The following is a 23,260-nucleotide window of genomic DNA, read 5'->3' as shown; positions in this document are numbered from 1 at the left end:
TGGTATTCCTAGAGTTCTTGTCTCCGATAACGGGAGGCAGTTCGACAACGGCCACTTCCGGGATTTCTGCACACAGCTAGGAATAAAAAACCACTACTCATCACCCGCCCATCCTCAGGCTAATGGCCAGGTTGAAGTCACGAACCGATCCCTGTTAAAGATTATCAAGACTCGGCTCGAGGGGGCAAAGAGCATATGGCCCAAAGAATTGCCGAGCATACTGTGGACATATAGGACAACTACGAGGACCCCAACAGGAGAAACGCCATTCCGACTGACATACGGGAGCGAGGCCGTCATCCCAGCAGAAGTTGGGCTCACAAGTTATAGGGTTCACAACCATGACGAGAGCAGGAATGACGAATCTATGAGGCTACAGCTGGACCTGATAGATGAGGTTAGGTCAGCGGGGGAGCAAAGGATCGCTAGATACCAGGATCGCATGGCCAGACATTACAACTCCCGGGTCCGACACAGAAACTTCCAAGTAGGAGACCTCGTACTCAGGAGGGTCATGGGTGCAACTAGAGACCCTACACAGGGAAAACTCGGCCCCAACTGGGAAGGACCTTATAGAGTTACGTCATGGAAAAGGAGAGGAACATACCACCTGGAGACAACAGATGGAGAGAAGCTACCGCATCCATGGAATGCCGAGCATTTGAGAAAATACTACCAGTGATAGTAACACGGCGAACGGCAACCAATTTTCTTTTTGGCTTTTTAAGCTTTTTATAAGTTTTTCTTTTAACTGTTTTTCTTTTGCTACAATCTTGTCGTGCCTTTTTTAAGCCCAAGGGGGCAGGCACTTTTCCTTTACGCATTTCTATAATCAGATACAATTTTGATCTTCTACTTGGATGTCATTACAATTGTCCACAAAGTTAATGAAAACAAAATAAAGTCCACAAGATGGACGGATCATCCTAAAGGGATGATAACATCCTACAGGGATGATAAAAGTCCACAAGACGGACAGATACAAAATGAAGTCCACAAGATGGACGGAGCATCCTACAGGGATGATAACATCCTACAGGGATGATAACTTAAAGTCCGCAAGATGGACGGATATAAAATGAAGTCCACAAGATGGACGGATCATCCTAAAGGGATGATAACATCCTACAGGGATGATAACTTAAAGTCCACAAGATGGACGGACACAAAATAAAGTCCATAAGATGGACGGATCATCCTAAAGGGATGATAACATCCTACAGGGATGATAAAAGTCCACAAGACGGACGGATACAAAATGAAGTCCACAAGATGGACGGACCATCCTACAGGGATGATTACTTGAAATCCACAAGATGGATGGATACAAAATGAAGTCCGACGGATCGTCCCAGAAGGATAACCACATAGTCCACAAGATGGACGGATCGCCATAACAGTAAAAGAACGTGTCCGCGAAGTGGACGGACCACCGACTACGTTAAAATTTTTTACAAGTCCATTAAAAGGACGGTACATTTAAAAGTGGTAAACAATTCCACAAAGTGGACGGATAACCACGACAATGAAAGGGCTGTCCACAAAGCGGACGGATCATCAAAACGGTTAGAAAAGCCAACCATGAAATAAACGGTCATGCTAAATGTAAAACACCACAAAGCAGACAGATAGTATATCCGTAAGTCCATCTAATAGACGGACCCAATTAGAAGTAAGACCACTACCACAAAGTGGACGAATCCTCATAATAAACTTCTTTAAAAGTAGACGGAAAAGGAAAATCCTCACGAATGCAAATGCTCAATCAACAACGAAAATATGCATAAACGTAATCAAAGGAAAAAAACATTGTTCGATATGAAGGCTGACATAAAACAGAAATAAATGTTTAAATTACACATTTTAGCCTACCACTCCAAACAGGAACAAACTGTCCTCAAAATATAAGAATTACAGAATTTCAATCAACTTTCTTCGGGTCGGCATCCGGAACATCCTTCGGCAAGGTTGACTCTCCGTCGTCCTGAGCTGTACCGTCTCCAAAGAGGTCCTCCGTATTTTCGGAAGCGACGGGAAGAGCAGAAGTCTGGCCTTGGTCGTCAACTTTGATCATTGACACATCCAGTTCGGGGTAGGCCTTCTTGACCTGACGGAGCGAGTCGTCAAAGCCTTGCAGGAAAGAGTCTGCCAGCTCGCTCAACAAGGAGTCTGAGTCGCGGTACTCCTTGACGGCTACCTCTTTAGCATGACGGATCTCCTCCTTCAGTTCTTTGATCTCCTTCTCCTTCTTCTCTATAACCGTCAACGCCTCGTCCGACTTCTGCTCCAGCTCTTTCCTTGCCTTCTCAGAAAGCTCCAGCTTTTTCTCCATATTGGACCTCCATTTATGGAGTTGACCAAGCTCTTCCTCCGTCTGTTCCGCCTTTGCTCGCACCCGGTCCAAAGTAGTCTCACGATTGAGACACCGGTCTAGTAATCCCTTCATCATGACCAAGGACTACAAACAAAAAGAGAGCCCGTCACGTAATGTACTAAATAACGAAAAAGAGAAACAAACATATTTGACGGATACAACTCACCTGAGCAACAGCAAAGAGGCCCGTCTCTCCCATAGCCTCCGTCGAGTGGTTTCCCAGATCCTCATAATCTTCCGCCGTAATAATGGACGACAGCTTCTCCAACGCATACTTGGAGTCGTCACGGAGGAGGGGAGGAGGTCTCTCTTGTTTAGAGTCTGGGGCCGTCATGAAACCTTTTCCCGTCCCATGCTTAGCTGGGGTGACGGTCTTGGCACCCTCAGCCATCAAGCCAACCACAGGTTCAAGGGAGATCTTGGGTTGCTTAAACGGACGGTCAGATTTTGATGTCGGTTTCCTCTTCGAAGCTGAAGCCGACCCCTTAGGTACCACCTTGCCGGATTCCTTCTTCTTGACGGCTTGGGATTTAATTAAAGCTCTCCTTTTTACGTCTTCCATCTCTGCAAATAATTACGGATGAAATTAAACTAAGTAAAGTTAAATGAATGGCAAAGTAAAGTCGACGGGCTTACGTCTATGAACTCGCTCGTCGTATCTAATAGCCTCTTGGGTGGGCTCAGGACCGTCACAGTACCAATGTATGGTCTTCGGATTCACCAACTTAGCCCAGGTCCTTTCCTCCGGCTTAGTTTTTCTACAAATCTTTTCAAGGAAACTAAATTCCTCAAGGCTAACTTGCGGGCGCCGTCTACCTGCAGAGAAAGACGATCAAGATATATACATAAAAATGGACGGATATGAAAAGCATTACAAAATTAAGACGGGTGCATACACGATTGATTTATTACTGCCCAGGTTGTGTCAACGGGCATGTACTCCATCTCCCCTGGACGGTTCATCCATCTGTCACCCTCCAGGAAGAAGTAACGACTCTTCCAGTCTCTATTTGAGTCTGGGGTCTCAAAGATCACCTTCAACAAGGGGCTTCGACTAGCAAAACTATACATCCCCTTTGATCCAGAAATCTCGTCTGGACGGTAACAGTGAAGAAATTCACGGACCGTCAGTCTCTTTTCTCTATTCGACATTGCACCATAAAGAATCTCCATGGCTATGAAGACCCTCCAGGCGTTAGGAGATATCTGGGTGACGGACAACCCCAGATAGTGCAAAAGTTCCCTATGAAGTGTAGAGAGGGGGAACCGAAGTCCTGCCTTCAACGCCTGCTCGTATACTCCGACACCCTCTACCCCGCCATAATAACACTTCTCCGACACATAGGGTAGACGGATGGAAATGTAGTCCGGGATTTGGAAGTTGGTTCAAAAAGTACTGAAATGTCTCTCCCTGATGACGGATGTGAACCTATGCACTGTCCACTCTGGTAACATGATGAACTGCCTTAGTCCATCAGCACCTACAACAGACTCCAGTGCTTGATTCCTGTCGTCATTAGAACCTTCTATTTCAACTATCTCCATATCCTCATTTGTTGAGGATGAAGAGGAGGCAGACGAACTCCTATCTTCGCCGGGATTCTCTTGGTCTTTATGACCGGACGGGTATACATCCTCGTATTCCGTCCCATCACGAACCACCGATTGGTTACTTGACGCACTAGACATTTCCTACAATTGACGATGAAACCTAAGACTGACGGGTTTGAAAGTATTGACGGGTATAGTAAGCCTAACAACAATGCAAGGATGGAAATGTAACTTGACTATGGTATTAAAGTAAGTACTTACCACGCTTAGCAGAGGATAGGTGACGGTTGGTGTAATCGGTAGATACTCGCCCTCGACGGAGTGCTCTGACAAGGTTGACGGCTTCGCTCTGACAAACGATTTCTGGTTGAAAATAGTAAAAATGGGAGAGGGAGGTGCCTTATATATATAGGAGATGCACGGAAGACGAAACGACGCTTCGATCCTATACAATGGCCATTCAGAGATTGACACGTGGCATGCTCAATAAATGTTGACAACCTGTCAGCACGCATCAACAGATTGTACCCTTCATGGAACCGTCAACTTTACGAATCTTCTTCTGACGGGTTGATCCATCTGGAACCGTAATCCTTTCTTGCATTAATCCGTCAACCAGTTGTGACTATAAACTTAAAACCTTCTTTTTGTCTCATGGGTTTCGTTCCGTCATAAAAAATACCCGTCATACCTTTACGTTAGGATCGTCACCCCATTGATCATTTGTCCTAAAAGATGACGGACCATTGGGGTGAAGGGGGCAACTGAAGATGATAAAATATAGAGCCTGATGGGCCTACCTTAATGGGTCTGACGGACTGGAACTGTTGGGCCTGTGTAAAGATGATCCTATGCGCTGTGAAGGCCCATCGCTGACAGACATAGTAAGGGCCCATGATCCGAAATCTCTATCGCCTAGAAAAGCCCTAAGATCCGAAAATGGAAATCCTTGCTCACCACGCTCAGGAGAATTTGTATTAGAGTCCCACATGGAAAAGATTTGGAGATCAAGAAGAAAAGCCAACTCTCTACCACTATAAAAGGACTAACACCTTCGCAAATCAAGGTACGTTTTAATTGACCCTCTCTAGCGCTCTAGAGTGAAGAGAAGAATTCTAACTTGACCTTCGGAGAGTGTTTGGCCGGCACCACACCGGTGCTCTCTAAAGGTTTTCTTTCGATCGCTCTTGTTGTGCAGGTTCGCTTTGAGTCGCGAGTACGGTGTGACCTATTGGTGATAATTTTCAATGTCATCAATGACTATTGAGAAATTTTTTTAGTCAAAAGATAAATTTGTATATATATATATATATATATATATAATTTGGGGTTAAAACAAAATATTATTGTTACATTAGATGATTATTTGCTATCATGATGATTGAGAAATTGTTTTAGTAAAAAAAAATTGTATAAGTATAATTTGGGGTTAAAAAATTACTTATTACACTAGACGATTATTTGCTATCATATAGTGGCGGTGGTGGCGACGGCGGTAGTAGTGGCAGCAGTTGCGGTGGTTGTGATTGTTTATTGTAGTAGATATATTATTTTATTGCAGTAGATATATTATTTTATTTTGATATTTATATTATTTTATTGCGTTGAAAGCTAAAATAGATCCACTGATGCTAGATGTTTTGTAAAGTGTGTAAGTAAAATAGATAAAGTAACTTTTTATAGTGCCAAATAGTTAAAAAAATAGCCTCACCAATGTGAATGCTCTAATAAGGACAAAGGTTTGCTACAAACTATGTTGTAACCTAAGATTACAACTCCATTCAATATAAGGACAAAAGTTTGCTACAAACTATGTTGTAACCTAAGATTACAACTCCATTAATATCTTTTTATTGCATGTGAATTTTAACAAATCCATCATTAAATTACATTTTATTCTTATATCCTCAATGTTTGTAAATTTTCCAAAAAATCAAAGATTAATAGTTATGCATCAATCTATTATTTAAATTGCAAGTTTTTATAGTATAACATTATGCATAAAAAAAAGTTTATAGATTATATAGTAAATAACATTCGATTGGCACAAAATTTGACATCTGTGTTAAAAGCGTACCATTCAATATAAGGACAAAGGTTTGCTACAAACTAGGTTGTAACCTAAGATTACAACTCCATCAATATCTTTTTATATTGCATGTGAATTTTAACAAATCCATCATTAGATTACATTTTCTTTTTATATCCTCAATGTTTGTAAATTTTCCAGAAAATCAAAGATCAATAGTTATGCATCAATCTATTGTTTAAATTGCAAGTTTTTGTAGTATAATATTATGCATAAAAAAAAAGTTTATAAATCATATAGTATATAACATTCGATTGACACAAAATTTGACATCTATATTAAAAGCGTAAAAGACATACAATCCAACAGTTATATTTTCAAAATGACAAAATTTAACTACAAAATTAGTTGTAACTTGAGGTTACAACCTTACTTAATAAAATAAACATTACTACATAACCTTTATAATATTAAATTGCAATGAAACACGTAAAACAAAATTGCAAAAATGGTAAAAGTGAAAGCTTGAAAACAATTTGAATAAAAAATTTCTGTCCTAATAAAAAAAGAAACATATTGCCGACTTGAAGAGCATAAAATAGAGCATTAGAAATAAAAAAGAATTTTTTTATTTAAATATTATGATACATTATTATATTTTGAACTAGAAAGTTTTTATTTTTTATTTTTAGAAGAAACTAGAAAGTTCACGTGTCATTAGATTCGGAAAGAATTTTAGTCAATAGTCACCACATTAGGGATTAAATTTACTTTTTGAATTTGAAATATTATCCAAGTTTGATAATTGTAAAAGGTTTCAGTTTTATCATTAAAAATTTAAGAAAGCATCAATCTTGTTGTGCTTAACAGAATTGTATTCGGGGCCAAGAAGGTATCAACGTGATCACACAATTTTTGTGCCACAATTCTGAGGTAGAAAATTGTGGATGAAGAAGAAAAAATAATGAATCCATATGAAAGTGATTGTCTACCACTCATAATCAACATTTTCAAGATATTGTGGTAAATGGTGTGAGTGTATATGAACTCTAACTTGATAGGTTATAAAGTTGGCTTGGTTTAAAATAAATTTAAGGGCTCCCTAAAAGCAATTATGGGCAAACATCATATATGTTGTGAAATTTTAAAGTACTTGCAAGTTCACAAAGTATAGTTTGACAAGAATAACGTTGAACCCACAAGGACTTTTATAAATATAGGAAAATTAATTAAATCTTAACCAAATTAATCCTAATCTAGTTTAATAAAAATTGGTTGTTTGAAATTAAATAAAGCTAAGAAAATAATTAAACAAAGCAAAGATGTGATATGAAGTGGTAAAAAGATGTAAACAATCAAGAGAAATGAATTAAGGTTTTGGAATTCGCCTTATTAATTCATATCAACATATATTTATAATCATTAATTTTTCCCAACTATTGCATGATAATTTAGAAATCAATCTTGCTATCATGAAAAATATTATCACTAAATATTATGTTTAAAAATCTAAAGCATGCTCTTCTTCGCTTCTTAGGTATAAAATGAAATTATCAATTGTACCTGTTGACAAACAAATGACAAGAAATATCTAATCTTAAAATCAAACAATCATAATTCAAGCATTCAATCAATTAAGATAAATCCTAAATCATGAGAAAAACATGATTGAACTAATATCTAGAATCTTATTTTAATCAATTGATATGAAGTAAGAACAATTTAAATTATTAAAATATTGTGAGAAAAATTAAATCACATAAATACTATGAATAATTTTTAACAATATTTCATCCTCAACCCTAATTGAAAATTTAACTACTTATAATAATTAAACTAAAATACAAAAATAAAATACTAAATATTAAACTAAAAAAATAAAATAAAACTAACTGACAGGGAGAAAACCAAAGAGGTAGCCGCGGCGACCCCAACCGTCCACTGTAATTTCTGTCTTTCTATTTATATTCTGACCAGGTCACACTGACCTAAAACTTTTCTTTATACAAAACCAAGACTAAAGTGGCCCAATGGAAACTCCTTATTTGTGTTTCGGTGGAGTAAGAAAAAAGCCCATATGTGCAATTATGACCACAAGCCCATATGTACGTCCCTTGTCCACTTCACGCCTATTGTATTATTATTTTTTTATTCATCCTTTGCTTTCTACACTTCACGCCTGGACTTTTTTCTTTCTCTATTTTTTCTTCTCTGTACTCTTTTCTTTCACATATGTCTGGACGGGATCTCTCAAACTGGCAGGACTCAATTGGCCAAGACTCACCTTGGAGCATTCAACTTCCTTGTGGATGTCATGTACTGTTCATGAAGGATGATGACTTGATCACATTTTTTTCTTCTTGTTTTTCACCAATTCTCGTAAGCATGTGAATCCTTTATAACCTATAAAACAAAAGATAGATTATAATTAGTCACAACTTAACATAATAATGAGGTTAAAGATACACACACACACACATATATATATATATATATATATATAAAAGGATACTTTATTGTATATATTTCATGCACATCAATATACAAATAATAATAAGGACAAAGTTTGGCTACAAACTTGATTGTAGTCTAAGATTATAACTTCATTTAATATCTTTTTATTGGATGTGAATTTTGATAAATCTACTATTAGATTACATTTTTTTCTTATATTAATAACTTTTTGGAAAATTTCCAAAAGATCAAAGATCAATAGCTATGCATCAATCTATTGTTTAAATTGAAAGTTTTTGTAGTATAACATTATACATAAAAAATAAGTTTATAAATCATATAGTAAATAACATCCGATTAACACAAAATTTGATATGTGTATTAAGAGTATAAAAAACATGCAATTCAATAGTTAGATTTTCAACATATGTAGTAATGTTTATTTTATTAAGTAAAATTACAATCTCAGGTTGCAACCAATTGTAACCTTAGGCTGCAACCAATTTTGTATCTAAATTTTGTCATTTTAAAAATATAATTATTGGATTGCATATTTTTTTACACTTTTAACACAGATGATCTATAAGCTTATATTTTATATTTATTTTTAAATTATAAAGATTTGCAATTTAAATAATTTATTGATGATATAATTATTAATATTTAATTTTCTAGAAATTATTTTTGGTAACCTTGTTGTTATAATTGCACTAATTGACTACCTTTTTTCAATAACAACTAGCTATTCTTTATTAAAGTGACCATAGTTTAGCTACAAAATTGGTTGTTACCTTAGACTACAAATTTACTCAATATTTTTTTATTAGAGGTGAATTTTGACAAATTCACCATTGGATTACATCTTCTTCTTATATCCTCTATACTTGCAAAATTTCAAGATGATTAAAGATCAGTAGCTATATCATTAATAAAATTTTAAATTGCAAGTTTTTATAATTTAAAATTATGCATAGAATATAAACTTATAGATCATATAGTAAATAATATTCGATTCACACAAAATTTGACATGTGAATTAAGAGTGTAAAGAACGTACAATTCAACGGTTAGATTTTCAAAATATGTAGTAATATTTATTTTAGTGAGTGAGTTTGTAGACTAAAACTACAACAAATTTTGTAACTAAATTTTGTACTATTAAAATTTCTTTTGCCCAAATTTTATCAACCAATAGGACTTAAATATCTTTTGCCTAAACTTTATCAACTAACAACACCCAAGTCATTTTAATACATAAACAACAAATCCAAAGCTTAAGCCAGAGAGAGAGAGAGAACAATGGGTTATGCTCCTTGTCGTTGGTCATTTGGCTTTAATTAGACAATGGCTGACTTCGTCATCTGTCACTGGCTTTGATCCTGCCACTAATCAGTGGTGGATTCTTTGTTGGTTCAATTAGTGGGTTCTATGTTGCTGGTTCAATAGGTGGTGACTTACTTTGATCGAACGGTGGCTGGATGTGATGAGGAGAGAGATGTTTGAGAGTGAGTGAGTTGTGCTGGATATGTATGTATTTGAGAGAGAGAGAGAGTAAATAAAAATTGGGTGATTCAATATTTTATTGGGTAAAATACTATTTTCGTCCTTAAACTTTCACAAAAGTTTGTTTTTCATCCCAAAACTTTCAAAAGTTTGTTTTTGGTCCCTAAACTTTGCAAAATGTTCTATTTTCGTCATTCCGTTTATGTATGTTAGTTTATGTCTATAGGGCCTAACAAAGTGATGGCATGTTATCTGACTTGGAGTAAACCATTTTATTTAAAAATTTATGGACATGTGGCTCACAATGATTCGTTGATTAAATATTTTAGACAAATTTACCCCTCACAATGATTCATCCCTCCTCTGTTCTCACAACCAACTGCACCTTTTCTTCTCTCAGGTGAGATCTCGACGTTGGCAACAAAAGCAAGATACAGTTGTAGTTTGGGACTCAAAACTTTCGCTTGATTTGGAGCTATACATGCGACAATACTTATAAAAGTTAATGGGTTTGTATTTTGTAGTTGAAGCGGTAGCCCTGGAGATTAAAGTGAAATGAATTAAAATTAAAAAGAAGCTACAAGTTCTCTCTCTAAGCTTCGGAATTGTCAATAATTTCTTTTCTTCCAAAAGATAAGCTTCTCTTTTCTTCTGTGTCAAAAATCCTTTCCATTGTTTCTCTTAATTGGTTTTTAACTGGTTTGCAATTCTGAGCATGCTTTTTTGGTGCTTCAACAATCTTTGGGACAAATATTTCATCTCCTCAATGCAGGTGAATGGAATGGTTGGGGTCACCGTTTTGCACTTGCCGATTTTTGGTCATTGATGGGGCTTCCTGGTTAAGGTGTGACTGGGATGGGTTGGGGCCATGGGAGCGTTGGAGTTTTCACGTTCAATGGGTTTCAGCCTTTCAGGTTTGGGTATCAGGATTTTCAATTGGGTTGTGTGGGAATGAGGATAAATTTGTCTCACTACTAAAATATTTAATCCACATGTGCAAATCATTGTGAGCCACATGTCCAAATGTTTTAAAATAAAATGATTTAGTTGAAGTCAAATGCTAAGTCAGCATTCTGTTGGGCCATATAAGATATAAGATAATTGACACAGATAGAAGGATGGAAAATACAACATTTTGCAAAGTTTAAGGATGTAAAACAAGCTTTTGAAAGTTTAGGGACAAAAAATGATTTTTTATGAAAGTTTAAGGATGAAAACAATATTTTATCTTATTTTATTCTATTAAATTCATTTACAAAAGTTACTTTCCCCTCCGCACCAAGAGAGTCACTGTAGCTCATCCAAAATATATATTTTTTCTAGCTGGCACTTGATTTTGGGAGTTCTAAGAGAATTATTGAGAAAAATGATTGTATTGATATGAGATAATTGTGTTAATTACAGATATATATAGTAATGCTTAAGCAACTAAAACAATCCCAAAACTAACTTATCTGATCTAACAAACTTCTTAACTAACTAACAGAAAGATACAGCTAAGCAAACACGTGCAAGTCACGTGTCTATTAACTAGAATTAAACTACATGTAGCTTTTATTCTTAAACTACATGCCGTTGGTCTCTGCTTCAGCTACACTGCTACTTGGACTTCTGGACTGATGTGATTCAGTTAACTCTTCTAGTTTCTTTGAATTCTGATACTCCCCCTCAGGATGGACATCATGAGAGTGAATATTGGAGATGCCCATCCTGGTAAGAAGACCAGAAAATTGACTCCAGCTCAAAGCCTTTGTCAACAAATCAGCTATCTGACATTGGGTACGAATGTCCATCAGCTTTATAACTCCTGCCTGCACTTTGTCTCTAACAATGTGACAGTCTATTTCAATGTGTTTTGTACGCTCATGGAATACTGGATTAGTTCCTATGTGAATAGCAGCTTGAGAGTCACTGAACAACAAGGCAGCCTGACTATGTTTTATATCCAGATCCTTAAGTAAGTATAAGATCCATGTCACTTCACATACTGCAACAGCCATGGCCCTGTACTCTGCTTCTGCCGTGGATCTTGAGACTGTGTTATGCTTCTTAGACTTCCAAGAAATGAGAGAGTCACCAAGAAACACACAATAACCAGTGATGGATCTTCTAGAATCAGTACATGCAGCCCAATCAGCATCTGCAAATGCTTTGATATGCAAAGAGGATTGAGAAGAAAAGAACAACCCTTGTGCTGAAGTACCCTTAAGATACTGAACCACTCTATAGGCTGCCCTGAGATGAGGCTCTCTAGGCTTAGACATAAATTGGCTCAACCTATGTACTGAGTAGGTGATATCAGGCCTAGAAATGGTAAGAAACAGCAGCCTGCCTATCAGTCTTCTGTACATACCAGCATCAGTCAATAACTTGCCTTCATCTTTGCTTAACTTGAGATTTATCTCCATGGGAGTTTTAACAGGTTTACACCCAAGCATTCCCACATCATTGATCACTTCAAGAGCATACTTTCTTTGGCATAAAGAGATGCCTTTCTCAGATCTAGCCACTTCCAAACCCAAGAAGTATTTCAAACTGCCCAGATCCTTCAACTTGAACTCCTTATTTAAGAGAACCTTAAGGTCTGCTACAGATTGAGGATCATTGCTGGCAACAAGTATATCATCAACATATACCAAAAGTGCCATGAAAGAAGCTCCTGAGTGCTTGGTGAACAAAGAGTAGTCTGCCTTAGATTGCAGAAAACCATGTTGCAGTAGAGTTGTTGAAAACTTTGAATACCATTGTCTTGAGGCTTGTTTAAGGCCATACAATGATTTGTTCAACTTGCACACAAGCTCCCCCTTGCTGGGCAGGCCTGGAGGAGGACACATATACACTTCTTCATGCAAATCACCATGAAGAAATGCATTGTTAACATCCAATTGATGGAGAGTCCAGCCTTGCACAGCAGCCAAAGATAGAAGGAGTTTGACAGTCACCATCTTGGCAACAGGAGAGAATGTCTCAGTATAATCTAAACCCTCTTGTTGAGTATAACCTTTGGCCACTAACCTTGCTTTGTACCTCTCTACACTACCATCTGACTTGTACTTGATTTTGAATACCCACTTACATCCAACAGCCCTTTTATGTGGAGGCAAAGGAACAAGAGACCAAGTGTTATTAAGTTCTAAAGCCTGAATTTCAGCTGCCATGGCAGCATCCCAATTAGGATCACCAACTGCCTGATGGTAAAACTGAGGTTCAGGAATTTGGGAGATACTATTGCAAAAAAGAGAGTAAGAAGGGGAAAGTTTATGATTAGAAACATAATTGGCAATAGGGTATTTGGTGGAAACAGCATGGCACTTGTAAGCTTGAAGGTAAGCAGGTGGCTTAGAGATTCTAGAAGACTTCCTAGGACCAAGAGTGGTTGGAATAGGACCAGCTGGAAGAGAGGGAAGAGCATGGACAGAATCAGTGGACAAAGAGGAAGAGGGAAGGTCAGGGAGAGGAGTAGTAATGTCATTAGGAACAAAAACAGACAACTCCTCAGGAAGATCAACAAAATGTTCTTCAAGAATGGTGGAATCAACATGAACAGAGGTATCTAATATAGGAGTAGAATGATGAATAGAATCAGTGATAGGAAGAGGTGGAGCATCAGGAAAACAATCATGAAAAAGGGGATCAGATTGAGATAAGGGAGCAGAAGCAGGAAGAGACTGAAATGGAAATACAGATTCATGGAAAAGAACATCTCTAGAAATGAAACAAGATCTGGTTTGCAAATTTAAAAGTTTATAACCCTTAACCCCAAAAGGATAACCCAAGAAGACACACTTAAGAGCCCTAGGATCAAATTTGCCTCTATTGTGAGAAAGAGTAGAAGCAAAACATAAACAACCAAACACTTTGAGATGGGAATAGTCTGGAGGTTTATTATAAAGAAGCTCAAAAGGGGATTTGTGGTTCAAAAGAGGATAAGGGAGTCTGTTGATGAGGTGAACAGCAGTGAGGATACAATCACCCCAATAAGCAATAGGGATATTTGATTGAAGTCTTAAGGCTCTAGCAACACAGAGTATATGCTGATGTTTTCTCTCCACAACAGAGCTTTGTTGTGGAGTAGCAACACAGCTGTGCTGATGAATGATACCATGGAGTTTAAAGAATTCATTCATTTGAAATTCAAGTCCATTGTCAGTCCTAAAGACTTTAATAGACTTACCAAATTGATTCTTAATCATGGTATAAAAAGACTGTAATAAGGACCTGGTTTCAGACTTGGATTTCATAAGATACACCCAAGTTGATCTAGTGCAATCATCAACAATGGTGAGAAAATACTTGTGACCTGCAACAGTAGGTACCACATAGGGACCCCATATGTCACAATGTATCAAATCAAAAGGAAATTCAGAGACATGATTATGGAATGAAAAAGGAAGTCTTTTATGCTTGGCTAGAGGACAAATTTCACAGATTTTATTAGAGGCAGAATTGAGATCAGGAAGTACATTTTTCAAAACAGAAATCTTAGCATCAGAGGGATGCCCAAGTCTAGAATGCCATACAGAAAAGGGAACTTTGACATTATTGACAACATGAGATTTATTGGGACTAAAAATGGAATGAAAAACAGAATTGAAAACAAAATGAAAACTTGGAACAGCCTGGGACTGAGTTGGAATGGCACAAGTATCAGAGGGGCTTTGTTGAAGAAGATACAACCCATCATGAACTTCACCCACACCAATCGTCCTCCAGCAATTGAGGTCCTGAATGAAACAGAAGGTAGATAAGAAAATGAGACAACAATGCATTTTCTTGGTGAGCTGGCTAACTGATAATAGGTTGAACGAGAAAGATGGGACACAAAGCACATTGGTTAAGACAAGATTTTCAGAGAGGCATATAGAACCAATATGAGTTATCAAGGCAGTTTCACCATTAAGAAGAGCAACCACACAATTAACAGCAGTAAAATCAGTCAACAGATTAACAGAATACACTATATGGTCTGTTGCTCCAGTATCAATAACCCAAACATTACCACCAAAAGCAGTTCTATGTGTGATTTGGGCAGAAAAAACTGAATGCCTCAAATTTGAACAAGTATGATTAAATGTACCTGCCATGGTGAGAGCATCTATGCCACTAGAAGAAGAAGATGCAGATGGATTAGGCTTGATCACACTGTTAGCCATGTGTGTTTCCTTATTCCCCATATTGAACTGAGCTTCCTTGCCACCAGAATTAAGATGAGCAGCTTGCATTTGAGTCCCCAACATAGTCAAAAATTGCTGACATTGCTCTTGAGTGAAAGGAAAATTAGCAGAGATATGATCATCATCTGCATAAGCCTCTTGAACATTTACTTGATTCACCCTAAAATTCTTGCCTTTAGGCTTAAAACCTGGAGGAAAGCCATGTAGTTTGAAGCATTTCTCCATGACATGCCCAAGCTTCCCACAGTGAGTGCATATAGGCCTGTCTCTACCTTTGGAATTCTTTCCTCCAAAAGCACCAGAATTGGCAAAGAAGGTAGGAAAATTAGGAAAATTAGGATTGGAATTAGCATCAGATCCTTTCACTGCAAGAGTAGTAGACTCTATGTGAACAGGATTTCCAATCCCTACACTCCTCTGCCTCTCTTCTTGAATCAATAAAGAGTAAGCTTTGTTGACGGTTGGCAATGGTTCCATCAATAAGATCTGACCTTTGATCTGAGAATATGACTCGTTGAGTCCCATCAGAAATTGCATGACTGAGTCTTGAAGACGAAGATCTTCAATCTTCTGAGGTAGATTGCATGTACACTTCCCACAAGAACAGGTAGGAGTAGGCCTAAAATTCTGGAGTTGATCCCAGAAAAGCTTCAATTGAGTGAAATAGTTGGTGATTGAAGAATCACCTTGACACATTGAAGCTATATCTTTTTGAAGCTGGAAAATCCTAGGTCCATTCCCTTGAGAATGTGTATCCCTGAGGTCATTCCAGATTTCCAGAGCAGTATCCCTGTAGGTGATGCTCACTCGAATTTGAGGTGACACAGCCTTCATCAACCAAGAACCTACCATGTTATCACATCGAATCCAAGCATCAACAGCTGCTGGAGTTTTTATCAATGGCGAAGAGAGAGTAATACTACCATTGACAAAACCAAACTTATTCTTAGCAACCAATGCTTTTCTCATTGAACGAACCCAAGCATGATAATTCTCACCAATCAGTGGTTCGGACACAAGCATGGCTCCAGGACTCTCAGCGTGATGAAGAAACAGAGGATTTGAGATATCTTCTACAAGTGCAGGATCTTGCACAGAGGAAGAAGATGAAGTATTCGTTGCTTCCGCCATTGACGAAGCTTCAAGACTCTCAAGAACAAACCCTAGAAATTTTGGGAGAAAATAGAGCAAGAAGGCTCTGATACCATAAGAGAATTATTGAGAAAAATGATTGTATTGATATGAGATAATTGTGTTAATTACAGATATATATATAGTAATGCTTAAGCAGCTAAAACAATCCCAAAACTAACTTATCTGATCTAACAAACTTCTTAACTAACTAACAGAAAGATATAGCTAAGCAAACACGTGCAAGTCACGTGTCTATTAACTAGAATTAAACTACATGTAGCTTTTATTCTTAAACTACATGCTGTTGGTCTCTGCTTCAGCTACACTGCTACTTGGACTTCTGGACTGATGTGATTCAGTTAACTCTTCTAGTTTCTTTGAATTCTGATAAGTTCACCAGCTAAAATGGATATGATTTTAATCAATCAAAACTAACATTTACCTCAAGGTGTATGCATGGAAGGCTATTCCTCACTACTTGATGTGGTGCATTTGGCATGAAATAAATGTTAGAATTTTGTAGGATCGTGAGAGGTCTATCTTAGAAGTGAATATGCAATGATTCTGAACTTTGCTTGAGTGGATGATGGCGGCAGGAGCATATCCTTACTATAATTTACTAGATTTTATGGATCACTGTAATCTTAGAACCCAAATGTTTTATTCATATAGAATATCCCCTGAATACTTGATGTAAAGTTTTCTCATCAATAAAATTTATTACTCATCAAAAAAGATCTCAAGATCCATGCAATATATTTACAAATCATCTTGTATGGAAGGTTTATCCATTTGAGTTAGAGCTCAATTGGAATCTAAAGGTCCATGCAAAATAGTTCCACTCAAATGCTTGTCTTTTTGGGTACATTAATCTCTATAGTTGTAGCTTGGAAAAGGCCAATGCACTCTAAATCAAATGGCATTTCCTCCTTTCAAAAAACTGGTTGGAGTTGGGAGGTTATGAGTTCAAAACTTTCTGGGTGCATGGGTAACTCACCCAGAGACAGACACAGAGAGAGAGAGAGAGAGATAGAGAGGGGGGGGGGGGGGGTGGAAGCAGCTTGAATGGTATCTTATCTTGTGATTTTATTTATTGAAAATAGATTTAAAAAAAAAAACATAAATACATAAAAAGCTCCCTACAGCTAAGTCCTTAAACAGAAAGATATAAAAAATTAAAAATATAATTAAAATATTCCCAAAAGTGTTCTCTTTTAACAGATTGGGGCCTAGGTTTCACATCTAATGATCTTCAAGAGCATACCCCTAAAGAATTTTTCTTTTTCCATAGTTGCCTCCGAATAAGAAGGCTATGGAATCCTATAAAGCAACTTTGCTGCAAATAATGATTTATCACAGAAAAAGCTAAAATCATTGCTTCACTATAATTAGGTGGACTTCTTAATCACTATCAGTGGGCATCCAGAAAGTGAGACTATCCATGGAACATTTAAAAGCGATTACTTTTACACTATGATTGATTAAACATAACTATCATCAATTGTCATCCCAAAAAAGCTACATTATACCAAAACTATGTCTCACTCAAATATAATCATTAAATTAATCAATTTTTTTTTTTTTTTTGGGTATAAAGTTGAACATAAAGTAAAAGCAATTTACACAAAAAAAATAGCAAATCAAAGTATGTATTAAAGCTAAAAACACATTAACAAAGAAAAATAGCAATGCCTGAAGAAATCATCATCAAATTATAACAAAAAAAATGTTATATATATAAAAAAAAAAAAAAAACAGTTCGTAACGTCATAATGAGAATGAATTGTTTCGATTCGAAAAACACTGATTCAATCACAGATCAGTCATTTTTTTGTGTTTGCACTGTTTGGTGCGAGAGAAAAAAAGCGAAAGAAATCGGGAAATGCACTAATTTGATCACAGAATCAACGAAATTCAGCCGAAAAAAAAAAAAAAACTCAATTGCAAATAACGAAATCGGAAATTTCAAAACCAATAAATTTTGATTTTGACTTTTTGTTATGCAGTGTTTGGCGCGAGAGAAAAAGCGAAAGAAACCGCCAGTGAAAAAAGCAACATTCATATTTCAAAAAACTTATTTTCTTCCGAGCTTCAAATCGAAGTGAATTGGAAAAGGACAAATCAGGATTCAGAGAGAGATCTAGATTGATGGTAGAGGAGGAGGAGGAGGAGGAGAGTGAAGGGAAATGACCTCGATGTCCTTGACAAGAAAGCTTCGTTCGTCGGCAGAGAGTTCGTCCCAGAGGGCAAAAGCGTCTTCTTGGCCATAATCTTTGAGCCTCCCTAGCAAAGCTTGCGGTGGCTGTTGCGTCCAGGAATCGTTGTTGTTGTTATTGTTGCTCTCTCCTTCACTCTGCGTTTCTCTCATTCTCTCTCTTTCCTAAGAAAATTTTGTTTGTTTGTTTGGGATTTTATTTTTGCAAAGGCTATAGGTGTTGTTATTCTTGGTTGGTGGTTGAGCTAAGCTTATAGAGAGAAGAAGAACAATGACGAAGAAGACAAGATTCTATTCTTCAATGTGTAAGAGTATTAGCATTGAAAAATACTAATCCATATCTAAGGACTTTTTGACATTTTATGGCTCCAAGTGTTTTGCATCAAGGAATGTTAAACACAGGTATTACAAATATTTTTACAATATTGCCATATTACAATTCTATCTTTAGAATTGTACCTTAGTACTATTGTAAAAAAAAATATATATATTTTAATCAACTCCGACTTTTCCCTCTCCTCTCCCATAATTTTTGTTATCTTCTCTTTCCTCATTCTCTCTTTCTTATCTGCTCTCTCCTCTTTCTTCATTCTCTCTTTCTCATCTGCTCTCTCCTCTTTCAGACCCAAACATCATCCATCTCCCAACATCTCACAGTGGTTTATTTTCTCTGGTGGGTTGCGATACGGCGAGTTTTGTGGTTTTTTTTTTTTTTTTGGCTGTGACCAGTGCTTAAAGGAAGTGGTGGGTATTGCTAAGGTGAGTTGTGGGTCACGAAGATCGGAGTGGGTCACGGATATCGGAGATCGGAGTGGGCTGAAGTGGGTTGTGGGTATGGTTAAAGTGGGTCACGGAGATTGAAGATTGGAGTTCAGAGTGGGCTGAAGTGGGTTGTGGGTATGGCTGAAGTGGGTCACAGGATGGGTCACGGAGATCAGAGTGGGCTGAAGTGGGTTGTGGTATGGCTAAAGTGGGTCACGTTGAGGTCAATGTTTCTGGGTTTCTGTTGGTGAGTCCGATGTTGCTGGGTTTCTGTTGTGACGCTGGTTTTTTTTTTTTTTAATATGGGATTTTTGTTCCGGTGGGATTTTAGAGGAACTCCTTTGTACATGTTGCCAGAATCAGTTAATCACAATGAGTACAAATCGCCGGCGGATATTTGGATCATGTGTGTGTGTGGCTCTATTTAAGGTTTGTGTTTGTGTGTGTGTGTGTGTGGTGATGGATTTGAAAAAGCTCAGGAAAACAAAAGTTACGGTTAGAAAAAAAATAATAAAAAAAGATTAAAAAATAATATTTTAATAAAAATAGAGTTTTGGGATGTAGGAAGTATTGTAAAATGGTATGGTACAAGTAATAAAGTAGCTTTTTGAGATGGTAAAATAGAATAGGATAGCATTCTTTGATGCTGAAACAAGATGGAGGAGTAACCACCACCTAGCCTACTCTACTGTATTTCATTCATACCATTTTTTTTTTTAAATAAAAAATATTATATTAAAATTTTTATTTTGACCTCCCACGAGACAATGGAGAATATCACCCACACTCTTATTAATTGCTTTGATTTTTTATTATGGTAAGAGAAATGTCGGCAATACTTTTTAATTTATAAATAATAACACGCCATTTATTATCTGTTGTGAAAATGTTGTAGATTATAGAGTATATATACTTTATTTTGGATATCGTACTAATGTCACACTTGTATTATACCAATATTGTACTAGCCGTGTTATGTTATAATTTTTTTAAAATTGCTCATATTGCCATTTTGTGTACTTGTATCCATGTCTGTGTTTCTTAGGTTACGGATGTAACATTTTTGGGTAGGACTATAAAGATAGGAAGCGAGAGTTTGTTCATGAGTTATTTAACTAACTTTTTTTTTTTTTTCCTATATATATTATGAAATCATGACTTAAATAAGTTACAAATAATAATTTAATACCATATGAACATATTGAGAAATTTATACAATCTAATTTAAAGTTTATATAAATATATTTTTGGATAAATATACATATAAAAATATAATATTATATATAGTTAAATTGATTTTTCATATTCACGAGTTTGTTCACAAACAAATAATCATGTTTGAGCTTGAATAGTTTAATAATCGAGTCTAAACTTTAAGCTTAAACTTAACTTGTTTTCTAAATAAACAAACATAAACACATTTTTTTTTTCAAGCCAAATTCAAACGGTTTATAAACAGTTTGGTTCATTATTTATAAAACTAATGTAACTTTTGGACCAAACTTATGCCTTTATTTTTTATTTTGTGGAGAAAAAAGGTCAAAACCTTTTATATTAAAGGAGGCCATTTAAGTCAGCCTAAAGTACATGGGAGATATCTGGTGGTACATCCTCCATCTAGACTTGCATTTGAGATAAAGAAACTGCCATTCTTGCATTTAAATGTCTGTTATCAAGTGCCCAAAATTTGACACAGTGTGAGAGTTATCTAGCTAACTTTTCTTAATGGACGACACTTATTTAATATTTACTTGGCACTTCAGGGATAGATTGCTGAAGGAGATAGAATGAAAATAAAAACAACCTTTAATTAATTAAAGGTGTGAAGTGTAAACGTATTATTGGCGTTGCTTGTTGAGCAGCTTCAGCTTCAGTTGTTATGTTTTATATGCTTCTTTGATATGCAAAGAATCTGCACGTGGCCATTCTGATCCGTTCGATAAAGATGGGCCCCAATCGTCCCAACAGATCTAAAACCACGTAAATAATGATTTTTTCAAACCCTTGAGGTGGAGTTTGCTTGAAGTTGAATTTTCTTCCTATTATTTTTAAAAAGCCCCATTTTCTGGGGAGAAGAAAGACACAGAGATATCATTAATCTGAAAAGTTTGCCACAATTGACTAAAAGATAACATTAGGATGGTGAGAGGAACATCCTCTATCCAAAGTTAGAGCAAATGAGGGATATTTAAAATTTGAAGGGGAAAATATAATTTTTTTTAAAAAAAATTCTAGGAATGAAAATAGAACATTATGAGGTGTTTAATTTATGTTTATAATTATAACTAAGTTGTTATCTCGTATTTTGCATTGAGTATAATAAATGACACCAAAATTAAGAAAAATAAATTGGAGACATGGGTAAGATTAGATAACAATTATATAAATTAATGTGCATGCAATTTGGAGATGTGCTCTTTGTCTACCATTTGAATTATGGGCTATGATCATCTAGACTTGTTAGGTTAACTCCCCGGTAGAATTCTTAAAATTTTATCATTTATTTTGAATTGAGTAGATTATCTTTTACCATGTCATCAATAGTTTAAATAAATAACAAAAATTGAGATAGTCAATTCTCATTTTTTTTTTTTTTTTTTTTTTTTTTTAATTTCTTAATGTTGATGATGCAATAAAATATATTCTACTCATCTCAAATGGAATGGATAAGATTTTAAGAATTTTTGGTGGAGTTATCTAAAGAACTTTAAAAAATCTTACGTCATATAAGATGGGTCCCATGGTCATTATAATTAGATCTAGCCACATAAGCAAATCCATATCTATAATTTAAACCTTTTAGCTTTTACCATAAATAGATTCACATTAAAATTTCCAAAAATTGTTCTTTTTTTTTTTTTTTGTTGGGGGGGGGGGGGGGGGATGGTGGATATGACTTTCCCTATCATAATTTGTGAGTCTCCTTTGATCATGAATTTCACATAAGAGATTAAATTCTATAAGAAAGTAACGTAAAATTCAAGTTTTATCCCTTTAATCTCAATATGTCATATCATCATACTCAATCAATTCTAATATTTATTTGAAAATCTAACTAAACTGTGAGTTTATTGAGATGTTATTATGGGTGGTAGGATCTATTGAATTTTAAGTAAAAAACTGATGTGACAATTTCTTATTAGATGGTGTAAGTTTTTACATCTCATCCTTGTCAAATTTAGACTGTTCACATAAACGTGGGATTCACAAGCAATGCATGAAAAAGTTATTACAAATTATGAGCAATTAAGTGTATCTAAATATTAGTTTAACGTGACACCAAATTTTTATTTTTTAAGAGGAAAAATAAAAGGAGTTAAATTGTATGTTTAGGCCTAAAATGATCACGCCGACATTTTTGTTATAATTGATTGTGTTGGTGGTGAGGTTACACATATCCTAACAATTATTTGGTTGTTTAAAAAAAAATCACGAATACCTAGTATAAAAAGAAAGAGGAATATTAATATGTGAAAAAATAAATAAATAAATAAAACTCTGATAATTTTATCAAAATTAAAACTCGTAATTAATCACTGTCAGAAGCATGTGCTTAGTTGACTGTTTGTCAATCTGATAGTTTAAAATTGATATGGTTGATACTTGATAATGCAGTATTTAAATTGGCTTACATGTCCAATTCTTAATTCATGGGAGACTATGGTTCCATTCGGTGGACAGATTTTGTGGGTAGCTTCAACTATTATAAAATGTATAACTAGTACTACCTACATTTTTTCAATAAGTTAAAGGTGGCTTCTGCTCCTTAGAATTAGAATACTTTTGAAAAACAGCTTAAAGCCAATGCTTACTTCTCCTGTTATTATTATTATTTGATTTGTTATTAGTATTATTTTTTTTTATTAAGTCTTTTCCACTCCTTTCCTTCCATGCATGAAATAGAGTTTGGAGGTCATTACATGGGATACATATTGACGAAAAATTAGGGAGTGTTTGGTACATGTACTTAAAAACTGAAAACATGTGTGAAAATACGTGTGGATGAAAAAATGTGTAGAAATATGTGTAATGTTGTTTAAAAACTGAAAACATATGTTTGAGTA

At 35.8% G+C, this 23,260-nt stretch overlaps 1 protein-coding gene across 1 annotated transcript; it reads right to left on the bottom strand.

Annotated features, from left to right (window-relative positions):
• Positions 1–1,817: 1,817 nt before the first annotated feature.
• LOC126704738 (uncharacterized) lies at positions 1,818–2,936 on the bottom strand. The gene is made up of 2 exons (XM_050403754.1): positions 2,541–2,936; positions 1,818–2,458 (listed from the first exon to the last, which is right to left on the bottom strand). The coding sequence occupies exons 1-2, from the start codon at positions 2,934–2,936 to the stop codon at positions 1,922–1,924; spliced, it is 933 nt and encodes a 310-aa protein (XP_050259711.1). The 3' UTR covers positions 1,818–1,921.
• Between the last annotated feature and the right edge of the window lie 20,324 nt (positions 2,937–23,260).

Source organism: Quercus robur, chromosome 11, assembly GCF_932294415.1.
Source record: "Quercus robur chromosome 11, dhQueRobu3.1, whole genome shotgun sequence".
Classification (NCBI taxonomy): domain Eukaryota; kingdom Viridiplantae; phylum Streptophyta; class Magnoliopsida; order Fagales; family Fagaceae; genus Quercus; species Quercus robur.
This window is presented reverse-complemented; position numbering and strand designations above follow the sequence as displayed.